Source organism: Xiphophorus hellerii, chromosome 6 (genome assembly GCF_003331165.1).
Source record: "Xiphophorus hellerii strain 12219 chromosome 6, Xiphophorus_hellerii-4.1, whole genome shotgun sequence".
Lineage (NCBI taxonomy): Eukaryota > Metazoa > Chordata > Actinopteri > Cyprinodontiformes > Poeciliidae > Xiphophorus > Xiphophorus hellerii.
This window is the reverse complement of record NC_045677.1, coordinates 28705437-28721612: the sequence shown is the minus strand read 5'-3', so window position 1 is coordinate 28721612 and position 16176 is coordinate 28705437. Positions and strand designations below refer to the sequence as shown.

Here is a 16176-nt window from a genome sequence, read left to right as displayed (position 1 = left end):
AATTTAAAAATTTCTCTCATTTATAATGGAAACGCAGCTACTGTTATGAAGATATGTCCAACATAAAGAGACAACATAACCTTCAGGATCTTAAAGTTTTTAATATGAAACATTTATTTCTCTGCTTTGAATCCTCAGCAGACGTGCCGGATGTTTTGTGCTGCACTTCCTGCACAGCGAGAGGGAAATGTGTGCTGTCAGAGATCTGCTGCAGGCCTTCATCCCTCAGCTAAAATCAAGCTGCGCTAATGATCATCTGAGCTAATCTGACACTGAGTCCGCTGGCTCTCGGCTGTCCAAACCGAGTTCAGCGTCGACTCGAGCAGACACGCCATTAAGGCTCCACACTGCAAGAAGTGACCAGCTGGGAAAGTCCAGTCCTCTACTGGCAAAAACCCCAGCAGCGTTCCTGCAGCGGGTTCAGCGGGACCTCGCTCAGTTTTCATGTGGAAACCTACAAATTTACCAAAACTCTCATCAAAAAGGATCCAGATCTTCACTGCAAAAACACAAAAACTCACCAAGTAGTTTTGATTTCTAATCAAATATCTTCTTATACTTCAAATAAGACAAAACTGACTTACAAGAAACTTTTCAGCAAAAAAATAAGAGCCTGTTTTAAGTCAATAATTCATTCTAGTTCCACTGGCAGATTATTCATTGTACAACACAACATCTTTCCCATGTTGTAAGTGAAATAATGTAGTTTTTAAAATATTCTTCTAAAGTTTAGTTAGCTTTTCATTTGTGTCTGGAGTCTGCATTTCATTAGCCTGGAATGAAAATAAATGTTACTGTTTCCTTTAACCCAGACGTTGGCGGTTCTGATAAACCAGAATAATAATGTAGATATTTGGTAAACCTGGCGGCGCTGAACGTCTCCGGTGGGTTGGCTTCAGGAGGAATCAGTGAAATCCTCATTTCTTGCAGTGAAGCTCGGCCGGCCCCGAGGCGTTGGGTTGTGATTCAGCAGCCGAGGCGTTATTAACGCTCCGCTGGAATATCTGACTGTCTGAACCTTCATCTGAGGATTCTTCACTGTTTTCAGCTCAGAAACAAAAACAGGAACAGCTCCACACCTGCTCCTCCGCTGATGGTTGAACATTCAGGCCTTTGTCTTTACAGCATCCAGATTTTTAACTGAATTACTCGTTTAAAGGATAAAATTAGGAAAATGTTGTTTTTGGTAACAACAGGAGAATTAATTCTTTCTTTAAGGTCGTTTCTGTAACTTTTTTGGATTTGTTAAATTTTCCAGTAAAATACAGAATATTATTTAAAATAAATCTGAATGGACAACATGCAGGATAATATTTTAATGATGGGAAAAGTAAGTCATCCTGCAGTTTATGGAACCACCTTGTTTTCTGTTTGACATCACTCGATAAAATACATTCCCCTCTTCCTCAGCCAGGTTGAGGTCTGGACTTTGACTGGACCGTTGCCACTCCTCCTTTCTTTCAGCCTGTGTTGTAGATTTGGGGTCGTTGTCCCGGTGATGACCCGGTTTGGTTCAGGCTTCACCCGTCCCAACCAATCCAGACCCGTTCAGACGTTTTCTACTGTCCTGCTGTGAACTTTACCATCCAGCTGGCTGAGACTTTTGCTTTCTTACTGTTAAACATCCACTCTTTGGGAGATTGACACTAATGTATTTCATTTGCTAATAATCTTTCTTATGACTGACTTATAAATATAAATGAATTTACAATGTTTCTTTTACTAAGCACAGACATAAATGTAATGAATTACAAATTTATTTGATAACTGCACAAGAACAGCACAATTAAATACGCCAGTAGCGTCACAAGCTGATCAAATGTGTAAAAACAACTTTAATTTGTTCAGTCGGTGGAATTAGGAGTAAAGAAATAATAATAAAGAAACTGAAGATGATTAAAACTGACTACTTTGGTCAAAAATGTGAAAATAAACAGCAGCAAACCTTTCAAATGCCTCAGAAAGTTAATTTAAATAAATATAAATAAAAATAAAGCTCAGACCACAAAACATAGAATTAGACTGAATAGATCAGTCACATTGTCACTGATCTAGAATCTTTTTCAATATCGGCACCAATACAGTTATTAATATCTGTGTCTTTATTAAGTTCCAGGAAGTTTGAAGGCTTCCTGAGAAATTTCAGGAAAGTCGTGAAAAACTCGTTTGTTGGATGTTGAGAGAAGTAAAGTAGCTCAGAGTTTCTTCTCTAGTAGAAACTATTCTAGATTGAAAAAATATTCCTACTTCCAGGCTAATTCCTACTCAATGAAATAAAGCTGATTGGACAGAATAAGAAATATCTTCAGTTTATGTCGTGTGTTAAGAGTCAGGGAAAATGTGATGATCATCTTCTTCTTCTTCTAAATTTCTCTTTTTTAAGTGACAGAAGCAGAGAAGCGCTCTGAAATGGAAGCAGCGTCTGGAGATGAGTTATAAAACCAGTTTATTAGGGACTAATCTGTCCCAACGCTGCAGCAGAATATTAAAGGAAGGAATCATTCTGGCTGTAAAAGCGAAGCCGGCCCATTTGGATCTTTATATTTCACATATATTGAGTATTTTAGGAGAGCGGTGGCTTGGATTTGATGCAGATCTCCTGAGAGATGCTCCCACACTAAATCTGTTCCTGGATCTGCACAGCGCCGCTGCCTTGTTTAGACCAATAAAAGCAAATCTTGTTTTCCTGCTTTTTATTTTTTCTCTGCAGGCCTTGAGGCTTTTTTTAGGATGCTGCTTGCGGCCCCAGGCTGCCACTTAATGTCGTTTATTTGTTTTTACAGGCTTCATGTCTGCCATGCTGTCCTGTTTCTTGTTTTTGTGTCGCGTCAGGACAAAAGCAAAGCTTGTTTTTTGACGTTGTCTTAACTTGATGGTCGGTTAGGAAGAAATATGCAGAAACTATCAAGATAAATTTAGCAGATGGTTGCTGGGAAGGCAGCAGCCTGGGCAGAGGAACCAGCTCACAGTTACTGGGTTTGGACTACACGCTTCTTGGAACTCGACTTTTCATTTGTTCGTCCATTTAAATTCATTTTCATATCTGCATAAAAGGCGCTGACATTTCAGTATTTTATTTTGTAAAATCTATTACTTTACATATGACAGTCAGTTTTTCTTGCTCCATTAATCACCTGAATCTGATGCTTTCTGTGTATATTGGCACATAATCGTCAGTTTGATTAAATGTTTCTTTCTAATCAACAAAGATTCATAATTATACATACTAGCTCAGATTTGGTTGGATGTCCATAAAGTAGTTGGACCTGAACTTGTTTAGCCAAGAAGATTGTTGATTGGTCCCAGCACCCAGTTCAGTCCACTTCGATCCGACTCCAGTCCGTCTTTCTAGAAAGTCCGGTTCGTTTGTTCAGGTGTGAATGCTAACCAAACTCTGGTCCTACAAACATGGTTCAAAGTGAACTCTGGTTCGGTTTTAATGCCTCTGTGAATGCCAAGCGTACCGGAGACTACAGCGCGGGGCATTCTGGGTAAATCCAACCAAAACAAAAGAGCTAGCCTTGTGCTAGCAGGAGAATTAGCTCGTGGTTTTTAGCCAAAGACAAAACAGAAAAGACTTTTTCAACTGTTCTAGTTTATTTTAAAACTTATTGATCAATTTCTTGCTTTTACGAACCAAAGAAAGTTTGACGCTCTGTAACTTTGTGGCTGGAGGAACCACGTTACCGACCCGAACCGCAGTCAGGTTCGGCTCATTACGCCTCTTTTCCTGCCTCTCTCCAGGAACGTCTGGTGTTGTCCGTGCTGCCACGTTTTGTAGTTTTGGAAATGATCAACGACATGACAAATGTAGAGGACGAACACCTGCAGCATCAGTTCCACAGGATTTACATCCACCGCTACGAGAATGTCAGGTGAGCCGCTTCCGGTTCCGGTTCCGGATTCATGATTCCTCATCAGATCAGCGTCTGTTACTGAGACACATTTCCTTTCAGTTTGATGATCCTCACAGTCAGAGAAACACAGCTTAGAGTATAATCAGTATTTCTATCTAACCTGGATCTGAAAGTGACATTTCCGTATTTTATTCAGCATTCTTTTCGCAGACGTTAAAGGATTCACGAACCTCTCCACCACGCTGTCCGCCCAGGAGCTGGTACGAATGTTGAATGAACTCTTTGCACGTTTCGACCGTCTGGCTCACGTAAGTACACAAACCAGGAAAATATTAGGAGATTTTGGGTAAAGGTAACATAATCTGTTAAAAACTGAGATTATTCTCAGAGTTTTTTTTTTTGTTTTAAAGTTTCGCATGTATCCCTTTCCCTCTGTGTTTGGGTCCAGTGGTCATGTTTTTGCATAAAGAATCTGATTTTCTTCCCAGGAGCATCACTGTCTGCGAATCAAGATCCTGGGAGACTGTTACTACTGCGTGTCTGGTCTACCTGAGCCCAGACCGGACCACGCCCACTGCTGCGTGGAGATGGGACTGAGCATGCTCAAAACCATCAGGTGAGACGTACCTGAGATCAGCGGCTCCCTCACTGCGTTCAGCCGGACTGGTTCTGGATTCACTGTTTATGATGTGATGGAGGGTTTAGGATGGAGCGAATAAAAGAGAGATTACCTGAAGGACAAAATACTAACCAGCCAAAGGTTTGAAGGATTTCCTGAAATGTTGATCCAATTTCTGCTTTTCTGGAAAAACTAGATTTTGTTCAAATGCCTTACTACATGCTGAGTCTTCAAAGTCTTCAGTTTATGAGAAAAATCCTTTAACCGTGAAAAACTTGTTTAACTGTATGGCACAGCAGCTGATTTGGATTTGAACCTGGACTTTAACTAGGTCGTTTCAAAGCCTTGATTTTTGTTTTACATGAACCATTTGGTTAAAATCCAGAGCGAATATGATTGAAGCGTTTAACCTGAACCTGAGATTGAATTACTGCCATTTTTATAAAGTCTTCCTAAAGTAAACAAATCATTCATCTAATAATCTACATCAAACAGAAACTTTTCAATCAAAGCTCATTTGTTATTGTTGCTATGCTTTCATTTCTTTCATTTAAATAATTTTCTTAAAATAGGAAAAAAAATATTTTCCATTTCTGTCTCACTTCAGCTAAGACCTTGAATGTCCTGAAAGTTGCAGCTGCATTGCTGGAAAAATAGATTATTTAAAATATTTACTGAGACAAATTAACGGTTAAAAATGAGCCGCTTTGGGGCGCGAATAGAAAATAAACGGCTAATTTAAAGAATGTGCAGCAAAGGGACAAACTGAGCCAAATTCAGCTGAAAACACAATAAAACAGGAACTTGTCCCTGAAATGCTCCAAACAAATATTAGCACTGGTGAAAACAAACTCTACTTTACATGCAAATATTTCTGCATAATTCATGCAAATAATTGTGAGCCATTTATAAGCAAAGTGTTTTAACCTCGACTGGTCTGGCCCTGAGCTGCTGGTTAATGATACACCAGCAGATTATAATAACCACCTTCCTGTTGTCTGGAAAAAACACGTTTGGAAAAAACACGTGCGCCTTTCAGCCGCTCGGCGCGCACACACACACACACACACACCCACCCACACACACACACACACACACCCACCCCCACGTCTTTCTGCACATTTCCATGTAAACGGGTGGAATGAGAGTTTTGGTTTCAGATTGTTAAGCTTTTGCAGATTGTTCAGATTTTAACTTGCACTGGGAGTTAAAAGTTTTAATTGTCAATTAAATTAATTGCATTTTTCAGCAAAGTATACGTCAACAAAATAAGCAACATTTTCAATTCAAAAACCATTTTTGCTGCTAAATTAATTAATAAATAGACTTATAAGCTCAACATCAAAGTAATGTCTTGTTTTTAATGCATCATGTAGGTCATTAAACCATCTGATTGCAGCAAAGTGTTTTCTATCCTTCAGCTTTAAATAGTGTCTCTGATTATTCATGGAGCTTCTTTAGAAATGTGGACGCTGACATTAGCGTTAGCTGCTACATGGTTAGCATTGAGATGCTATTTTAGGCTAACTCCTTTTAGCACAACAATAGTCTTTCCCAGCGACCAATCAGATCAGTTTAGAAGCAGAAATTAACCCCAGCGCTCAGAGAGGAGCAGCTTTGTTAGCAGATGTAACTTGTGCGTCAAATTTATGGGCGTACCAGAAACACATCAACACAAACGTTCCGGACGGAACATTTTCATGTAGAAAAAAAAAAATTTATTCTGTAATATATTTGATGCAATAAATCTATGGAATTAAATTAATCAAAATGACCACCTTAAAGTCCCAGGACTACTTCAATTTAATTTTAAACTATATTCTGATGTCAGAAGCAGATTTAAACAGAACCTCTTGTTCTGATCTGAAGAGCTCCTTGATTTCAGTTTCAATCACTGAATTAGAGAATCGGGACATGCAGTGTTTCACTGCAGCTCGTCTTCATTAAAGGTGACCTTAGTTCCTTGAACAGGTGAGAGTAGGTCAATGGCCTATACAAAACCTGTTCATTACATTTTCTGCACAACATCATAATTTGATAATGAAATTTTACAGCTGTTTTAGGGCCTCTGTCATTTTAAATTCAATAATCTGCTGCTGGCCACGCCCACCCAACTCAGCACTACACTGTCTGCAAACTGTTGCATAGTTATACAATTGTAAACCTTTGAAAAGCAGAAGTGGAGCCTCCTGCACAACCAATGCATTCTGCATCCAGAATGCAGCAAGTGTTTTCTGGATGGTGAGTCAACAACAGACACCAGAAAACATAAACCTATTACCAAAAACCGGCTGATTGTTTTTTTAAGCCTTGGTGGGTTTTTAGAAGAAATCCAAATAAAAGTACAAAAATGTGAAAAATGTGTATTTTGCACATATGTCCCCTTTAACAATTAATTTCTTTACTTTTGTTGTATTTCCTGTCTGCCTCTTGTTCCACCTGAAGGAAAGCTTTTTGTAATTTAGACGGTAGAAAAAACTCGACTTTTTGAAGTGAGTTTTGCTCGGCAGAGCTTTAGAAATCCTTCTGCCCTCTGGTAAGGAGAAGAATGCACGAAGCAGAAGTAACATCCCAGCATGCTTTTACTCCTCCAATCCTCAGAAAACGCTCGCCGACTCTGGACTCTGAGCTTTTGAGTCCGCTGACGACTCTAATTCAATAATCGTCTTTATTGCTGCTGGATGTCGACCTCTTGCTTCTCTTTCTGCGTGACATTGAGGGTGAAGAGGAGAACGTATATTGGCCGGGAAAAGAGGGATTAGTGATGGATAAGCTGTGAGATTGGTGCGTTTTGTTGCTCCAGCAGCAGGATGAGTGAAGCCGGCGAGGACGGAGCTGATTGGTCGGCTTTGTGTCGCATCAATCACACCGTCTCCTCCTCTCCGTCCTCGCCTGCGTCATCTTTCCGTCAAACTGCAGATTGCTGCTGTTGATATCCTGCAGCTGCCATTAAGCACCTGTCTCACCTTCCCAGGATGCATTTCACCTGCCGCTGCAGCGATGAGGCGTGGGGTGAAGGCATCAGCCTTCAGTCCTGCTTTCATTCTCTTCACAGATAATAAACTATGAAATGAGATGCAAATTTGTGAACATTTTTCAGCCGTTTTATTTAAGAGCTGCAGATATGCGTGAAATGTATTGTGTTTATTTCTGAACAGTCGGCGCTGTCGGCATCACTCCCACCAAAGGTCACATTCATGTTTATTAATTTGCTGCATTAATGCACAAGGCTTATATATTTTACCATATTGCTTAAAATAACAGCATAATATTATGGAAACATTATTCACTTTAGGTCAATCATATCATTTATTTATACAATGTACAGTGTATAATCTATACAGTTTAAAATGGATTCATGACACAGCTGTATATCTGATCAAAAATACCAGCAGGTGTAGAAAAGCAGGAAAACTCTGCAGAAAGTGAAGAAAATATTAATTTTATACTTTTTAGTTGTATTCCGACTCATTCTGGGAAGTTCTTCAGCTGCGGTTTGCTTGGACTAGACCAACGTTCCTCTGCTTTTTTCAGTTTACACCCAGAAACATGTTTAATGTCTCTGTTGGATCCATTAGGTTGGATCAGAACCATAATTCTGCTGTTTCCTCTTTAAAATCACAAAAAAAAACTTTTCCTACTGTTATTTTTAATATTTAAATTAAAAGTCTTTGTTGAGCTCAAATGTTTATTTAATCAATAATTCAGCAGCAAAAACATTTTTTCATTTGAAGATTTGTGGATATGTGGTTCTGAATGTAGGACTCTGCAGGTGGGTGAAGACGTGAGACTGGAGAGTCGGACCATAATGAAACTTTTTCTCGTCCAGATACGTCCGATCTCGTACGAAACACGACATCGACATGCGGATCGGGATCCACTCCGGCTCGGTGCTGTGCGGCGTTCTGGGACTCAGGAAGTGGCAGTTTGACGTCTGGTCCTGGGACGTGGACATCGCCAACAAGCTGGAGTCCGGAGGCATCCCTGGGTGAGGGAGCAGCGTGTGTGTGTGGGTGTGTGTGTGTGTGTGTGGGGGGTGTTTATCCAACCCAAAACACAATAATGGAGTTTTACTTCCGCCATCATCCGGCCTCTTCGACTTTCCTGTTTGGCCTAAAGAGAGAGAGAGGTTTTAGTTTCTGAACATCCTACAGCGTCTGCCACTGAGCCGGATCGTGACCTCTGACCTTTGCTCTTCAGTGAAATCTGTTGCATGAGATGAATGAAAGTGGAAGCGGCTCATCCAAGTGTTGGATGTGATGTTTTCGTCACATCCAACACTTCAGACGCCGGCTGTAACCGGCGAAGCGACACGGCGGACTTGACCTTTGGTTGCAGCAACATTCAGCCAGTGACCTGACACTGCTTCATTCACACCTGCACAGGTCACTGATTGGCTGCTTCATTCACACCTGCACAGGTCACTGATTGGCTGCTTCATTCACACCTGCACAGGTCACTGATTGGCTGCTTTGGGTGGAGACCCGTTAAAATCTGTCGTATTTCCTTAGTGTGACTTTAAACTATTGAAGAGCTTATTGTTTGCTCCCTGGTTATTCTGTACGGAATGCCAATAGTGCCAAATTACAACAAATAATAATACAAAAATATTTAAATGTGTCATTTATTTGTTTAATCTCAAAATAAATACAGAAATAATTTATTCAATATAGAATTATATACATGTTTTCATTTTAAAAACCAGTTGTAATTAGGTAATAATTTAATGAATTATTTTATGTTCCTGTGCTGAAGCACATCATGAATTCACTTAAATTGTTAACTTCACCCATATAACTCAGTGGGCGGGGCTAAAGGGAGACTCTGACGTCTGATTGGCTGCTTCAAGTCAAGTCACTTTCTTACATGTTTGCTACGATTTTGGGTCAATATTTTCACTGGGATTATGGAAATAATTTCAATAAATTAATAATTTATTTACCACAAACTCTGGAGCAACTCCAGTCTCTATGTCTTTAGTTTGGTCTGAAATATCTCAGAGAGCTCACTGTGCTACATTAGCTAGCGGTGTTAGCTAGCTCATCCGCTAGCTAACACCGGCTAACGCTCTCCTGTGAACTTATTAGAGATATTTCAGACCGATATATAGACTTTAATTTAATTAAATTATTGAAGTTTTTCTTTACATTGCAGTGATATTACTGAACTCAGAGTCAGAACTAACATGGAAAAAGCAGCCAATCAGACGTCATGCTCTCCCTTAGTCCCACCCACTGAGTTTAAATTATTTCACAAAATTATTTACTAAATCATGAAATATTTATATTATTTTTTTAAAGTGAAATTTGAAAATGCCTATATTTTATCAAATGTTTCTGTATTTCTTTCCAATTTTAAAAGTTAATGACATGTTTAAATAAATATTTAGTAAGTTATGTATATATTTAATTTATAACAGGACATTTTCACATGTTATAGGTGAACTAATCTGCCAGTATTATTGACTTAATAAAAGCTCCTATATCCTCCTGAAAAGTTACTGGTAAGTTAGTTTTGTCTTATTTCAAATGTACAATTTGGAAAAATACTTGGTAAGATTTCATGCTTTTGCATCATTATAAATTGGCACTCAACATTTAAAAAGGGATGATATTAAAAGGATTGTGTTTATTTTGTATAGTTTATATAAATAATCCAACATATTGATGTAACTGTGATGTTTGTTTGATATTTCTGTCGTGTTTCAGACGAATCCACATCTCCAAAGCCGCTCTGGATTGTCTGAACGGCGACTACGAGGTGGAGGAGGGTCACGGCAAGGACCGCAACGACTTCCTGCGGCGCCACAACATCGAGACGTACCTGGTCAAGCAGCCGGAGGAGAGCCTGCTCACGCTGCCGGAGGACATCATGAAGGAGGCGGCGAGCTCGGCCGACCGCCGGGCCAGCAGCGCCACCTTCAACGAGGCGTCCTGGAGCCCCGAGCTGCCCTTCGACAACATCGTGGGAAACCAAAACGTAAGATCCGCCGGGTTCTGTTTCACACTGAGAAAGAACGCCCGTCTGGACCCACGGCCCGTCCTGCAGCCGAACTATTGGGCTTCAATCAGGTTGTCAAACTAAAGCAGAGAAATGCACCACGCTTCCTGCAGGGCGGCGCTGTTTGAGGAGATGGGCCGTAGTTTTGCAGTGCATGAGATCTTCTGGGTTGTCTTGGTTGTTTTGTCCCTTTTAGTTCCTCGGATTGAACAGACAGTGTGTGTGTGTGGGTGTGTGGGGGTGTGGGTGTGGGTGTGTGTGTGTGTGTGGAGAAGGTGTAACATCGTGTGTGTGTCGGCCTGCCTGTGTGAGGATGACGAGCGTCATTTAACATCTTCCTCTTTCTTTTTGGTCTTAATCATCCGTGTGAAACAACAAATCTGCTGGAGGATCAAACTACTGATGTAGTTCAGTGTCTTACTTTCATTAATAACAGTAATTTAATCATCTTAAACATCCTCAAAGTCAGATCTGTTTCAGACTGCTTCACCAACTGAGCTGTAAAAACATTAATAACCGAGCCACCCATCAGGTCTGTCTGGTGTTTAGTCACAGTTCTGTGTACGAACGGAGCTACATGCTTCATATCAGAGTAAAACGTATGTCTGCGTTCACACAGCACGTCTTGATGCTAAATTCAGATTTTTTAAAATGTTTTTTTGTGTGTTTGTTCATACTGCTGAATGATGCAACAGCATCAAAAGTTGCTGTTACTTGCACAACTTTTCTGTTACTAAGCAACAAAATAGTTATTGGTTGAATATGTGAAATTTCCAATAGCAAAGGGATTTCTTGTTGTCTCATGTTTATTGGCAGCAGACATACAACGGATTGGCGCACTACTGCCACCGAGTGGCATGGAGTCCAACTACATGTTTTATTTTTGTTTTGTTTTTTCAGCAGCTCACTGGAGAAATCCTAAAAGGCATTGATGTCAAATTTGAATGAAATGCAGACACTTTGAAAACAACCTGATTGCATCTGATTTTGTTCCATTTACATGATCCCGTTAGCGCTAAAACTAAAGGTTGTAATATTTCATATTCCTTTATTTAATCAGGTAAACCCCGTTCAGATCTAGATCTCATTTTCAAGAGGGACCTGAGCAAAAAATTTGCAATACATAGCAACCTGGTTACAAGATAAAAACAATTAATAATAATAATTAGTAATATTTCATGGTTATTGATCATCATTGCGTTTCATCAGTTGGAGTTTCTTTAGTTTTGTAGATTCTTCAGATCTGTGTTAGATTTTATCAGTCTCTCACATTGTTGTGTTTTTGTTTTCCACTGTTGTGTTAGATACTGAGGTTTGCAGGTTTGACTTTCATTCAATCCTCCATAAACAGTCACATTTATTTACAGTCCTGTCATGAAACTCAGAAACTGAGGCCTGCAGAGTCTCAGAGTCTCTTTTTGTGAGTCTCTGTGATTATTCACTGGAATCCTGACTATTTGCTGCCATCTGAAATGTTTTCCAGGTGTAATGAGTAAATATATTCAGGCTTTAAAGCATTTGTTGCAGTAAACTGTGATTTGATTGTGTTTTGTTCAGGTTTGCGTAGTTTCCAGCCTGTCAGGCTTCCAGCTTCAGAGGAATATTGTTTCTGCTGTTGTTGGCCTGATAAAGCGCCTGTCGGATCAAAAGCCTGACTTGTGAATATCAGAGCTTCCTCTGAGGAGTTGTGCAGCGCCGTGTCTGGCTCTCCTGCGGCTTCCCGTCTCCTACAGGTTCCTCCCCCCGCGCTGTCCGTGTGATTCACGTCTCTGCATCAGCGCATGCGGCGCAGAGCGGCTTGCAGGGTGTGTGTTTCTGTCCGGGTCAGGCCAGGTGAGCGACGGCCGGCGAGCAGGAAGCTGGAAAATCTGAGCAGAGCAGCAGGAAACTCTGGAGACGGAACAGCAAAATAAATCCTTACGTTGTGGTAAAAACAAGAAGGCTCTGAGTCAGGGGTGTCCAAAGTGCGGCCCGGGGGCCATTTGAGGCCATCGGACTGAACTTGTGTGCTCACTTACAGTGTAAATATCTCAGTACACTTCAAAACTAACTTACAAATTACTTTTTAGTATAGGAGCTTCTTTTAGGTCAACAATTCATCAATATTGATGAAAAAGTTTTAATTCCACTGGTAGATTATGTCGGATATGGAAAAATGTCTATTTAATATTATTAAATAATCTGCCAGTAGAGCTAGTACAGAGAAAACTGATCCCACTTACAAAGAATGTAAATATAATATAAGAATAAATATTTTTTCATGTTTAAAGACAGCGTTGATATCGGTGAAAGCAGTGTTAGCATTGGTAGCGGTGTTAGCATTGGTAGCGCTGTTAGCATTGGTAGCGGTGATAGCATTGGTAGCTGTAGTAGCGGTGATAGCATTGGTAGCTGTGATAGCATTGGTAGCTGTAGTAGCAGTGATAGCATTGGTAGCGCTGTTAGCATTGGTAGCTGTAGTAGCAGTGATAGCATTGGTAGCGCTGTTAGCATTGTTAGCTGGTTCCTGTGGGGCTGACTGCACATCCAGAGGATTCTTTCAGAAACGGACTGAGGAGTCCGGCAGCCTGTAATCCCTGCAGCTCGGCGCCGGCTCCCTGCTCCGCTGCGTACCTGCTGGCGGCCATGATGCTCCTCACTGCCATGGAGCTTCAGCTCATCACCAGAACCTCTGCAGCGCTGCAGGGAGACGTCCTCCGGGTTTCATCTGTGAACGGAGCTCAGCTGAATGTTTGGGCGTCAGGAGAGTCCATCAAGACATGTTTGGAAATCCGCATGTCAAAAGGCAATCTGCCTAATAAATGTCAAGATGGTTCACTTTATGCGACATTATTCCTGCTGCGCCTGCGGCGGCTCGTGCTTATGTAACTGCTTGCCTGCGATCCTTTAAAGAGCACCACAGGAGACCTGTTGCAGCTGCAGGCTGGAAACGTATCACATTCTAACCTTCATGGTCACATTTTTAGACATCTTCATCTCCACGTCCAGCGCTGCTGTTTCCCACAGATGGAGGTTATTTTTGCGTCACATAGATCAGCTTATGTGCAGTAAATCCGAACGCAGAGCTCAGCAGTCTGACTTTGATCAGGCCTGCTGGGATTGGTGGCCTTTCTGCTCCGTCCTCTCTCAGGGACCTTCACGCCAAACACGATCAGGCCGGCCGGACTCGGAGCGCCGCTCCCTCCGTTTCCCTGCGGCGGCGTCTCTGGGCCGAGGCCAGGCGTCTTCCTGAGGTCACATCCTCCGCTTCACTGGATGTTTGGATTCCGAGCGTCCAGATGATCGCAGAAAGCAGATGGTGGGTCAAAACGTCGCAGTGGGCGTGAACACTTTTGCTCGATGAAACAAACGGTTTCATGTTTGAGCCGAGTTTCTCCTCTGAAGTGAGCAGAAGCTGAAAGATTCAGTTAGCGGTGGGTGACGTTCAAAGATCTGCTGCAGATGTTTTCAGTTTCTGATTTAGATTGAGGGGATTTCCCTCTTAGTTTCTGAAACACTCCAAATGAAGCGAGTAACGAGGAGCTTCAGCTTCAGACAAATCAACAACCATTTATATCACAACAGATATATAATATCAATAGAGATATAGATAGTATGATAGAATAGTCAATAATTTTACTGAACTCCGATCCAGAACTGCAAAGCATTCTGGGTGATGTAGGCAGAGGAAACACTTTAGCTTCTCAGTCTCTCATGGCTGGCTAGGCTAGGTTGGTGACTTTAACTAACTCACTCACTCTTTGGTTGCCTAGCAACAGCCTGCTGAGTAACTTGCGCCGCAGCATTTTCAGGCTGTGCACAGAACTGCTTAAAAAACACAACTGTTTTAATTTTTAAAAGCAACGGAGTGAAAACTGTGGATAAAACAGAAAAGAAAAGTTCACTCAGTCCGAAATATGAAATATATTTTCAACAAAAAACTAGTAGATCGATAATCGATATCGACTGATATGAGACGTTTATATCGTGATAAGTTTTTCAGTCATATTGTCCAGCTCTAACAGGACGGCGTCTTTGACCATGCAAAAAACTTTTTATCTGTATTTTCTCTTGATGCTAAGATGATGAACATGCTGATGGTTTCTTTCAAACTGATGGTTTGAAACCTCTCATATTTGGAAATACGATTTAGATTTAAGGACTTGGACAGGCGAAGACCCTGGACACGTCAGACAGACTGTAGCTATGGTTACTGGAGGATCTGGGCCAAGCGGGTCGGCGGATGGGAGTCCTGATAGATGGACAAGGAAACATCCGAGATCCAAAGCTTTTTAGCTCAGATTACTAAGAATAGTGTTTCCTTTTTTCCTCCATGCTGACATTTTTCTGTGAGGTTCAGTTTTCCTTGGAGATCGCAGTACCATTTTTTAAGGCTTCTGATCTGGTAACCAACAGCAACCAAACAAACATTTGTGGAAAAATGACCCAAAGTGAAACTTTTGTATTTATTCTTTAATATTTCCAAATGAAAACTGTGAGGAAACTGGATTCACGAAGACTTTTCAAAACAAAACACAGACGACCCAAACCTGTTCTAATGTTTCCAGATAGAAGCAGCAGCTGTGCCGGCGGCCCGGTTCTGACCCGGGCTGCATTCTAGCAGCGGGTTCGGTCAGATGTGGCTTGGCGCTGCTGTGAGACGAAGCCGTGATGAGGCTGACGTGTCATGGCGGCTCCTCTGGCGGCCTCCATTATGACCCTCCTCGTGTGTTTGCTGTCTGGGTTCCAGAAATGCTAATCGTCTGACACACGGGCCACTTGGTCTTCATTCATATGCAACAGAGCTTCGCTCCGGTTCAACTGCAGCTTCGGCTCGTCTTCCTCGCCTGGAGCCGCTCAGCTCGCAGTGATTAACGGCTCCGATGCTCACAGATCTGTTCATTCAAAAAAAAAAAAAAAAACACATGAAAATGGATTTAATTCAGCTGCAACTGAACGTAGTAATAAATTATTCTGACAGTCAATTCCTTCAGTGAACGGTTGATCGTTTATAGGATCTGCAGATAAAAAGCTCGGTGCTCTGATTAGCTATGGCTAATAGCATATCTTAGCTAGCTATTTTTTTATTTGTTTTTACAGTTTTCTTCTTTATCCACTATGAACAACATTGTAGTTCATCACATTTAAACCCTGAGAAGAATATAAATTATAAAATGAATTTTTATTTTTAGCAGTTTTATCAAGTTTTCTACTTAGTTGTTTTTGCTAACTAGCTTGAAGATAAGCTAACAAAATGATGTGACACTGAAAGACAAATGTAGCTAAATTGATCAAATTTTGAAAACACAATTTGAATCTATAGAAAAGAAAATTGCTGTACCTCTTCATTATAATACTGTGTGACAAATTACAACTAATAGTGAAGGTATAACTATGAAAATATCAATTAGAAACCATGTCTTTGGATTAACGATTATTCAAAAGATTTTCTGACAGAATCTGAACCAGGAGAAGTTAAACTTTTTTAGAGAAGTTCTAAGAAGTTATTTTTATTTTAAATGACAAATGTATGTATTTCTGTACAGTTTTGTGTTCATTTCTGTTCTGAATCTGTTGCTCTTTCAACAGGCGGCTTTTTAGAGTCTGTAGTTAATTAATCAGCTACTAAATAAACTGATGTTTGTTTCACTAATCAATTAATCAAGATTAATTATTTGAGTCCTGGCATTTATTTAACATTTTCTATCCTTTTGGTGATCT

The 16176-nt window shown here is 40.7% G+C and overlaps 1 protein-coding gene across 2 annotated transcripts in view; it reads left to right on the top strand.

Annotated features, from left to right (window-relative positions):
• The window catches only part of adcy8 (adenylate cyclase 8 (brain)), a 73328-nt gene that overhangs the window by 28148 nt on the left and 29004 nt on the right, over positions 1-16176 (top strand). For both annotated transcript variants that reach the window (XM_032564390.1, XM_032564389.1), the window contains exons 3-7: positions 3745-3875; positions 4054-4165; positions 4346-4473; positions 8306-8464; positions 10185-10455. In XM_032564390.1, the coding sequence (XP_032420281.1) occupies positions 3745-3875; positions 4054-4165; positions 4346-4473; positions 8306-8464; positions 10185-10455 (801 nt within the window). The remainder of the gene's footprint in view (positions 1-3744; positions 3876-4053; positions 4166-4345; positions 4474-8305; positions 8465-10184; positions 10456-16176) is intronic.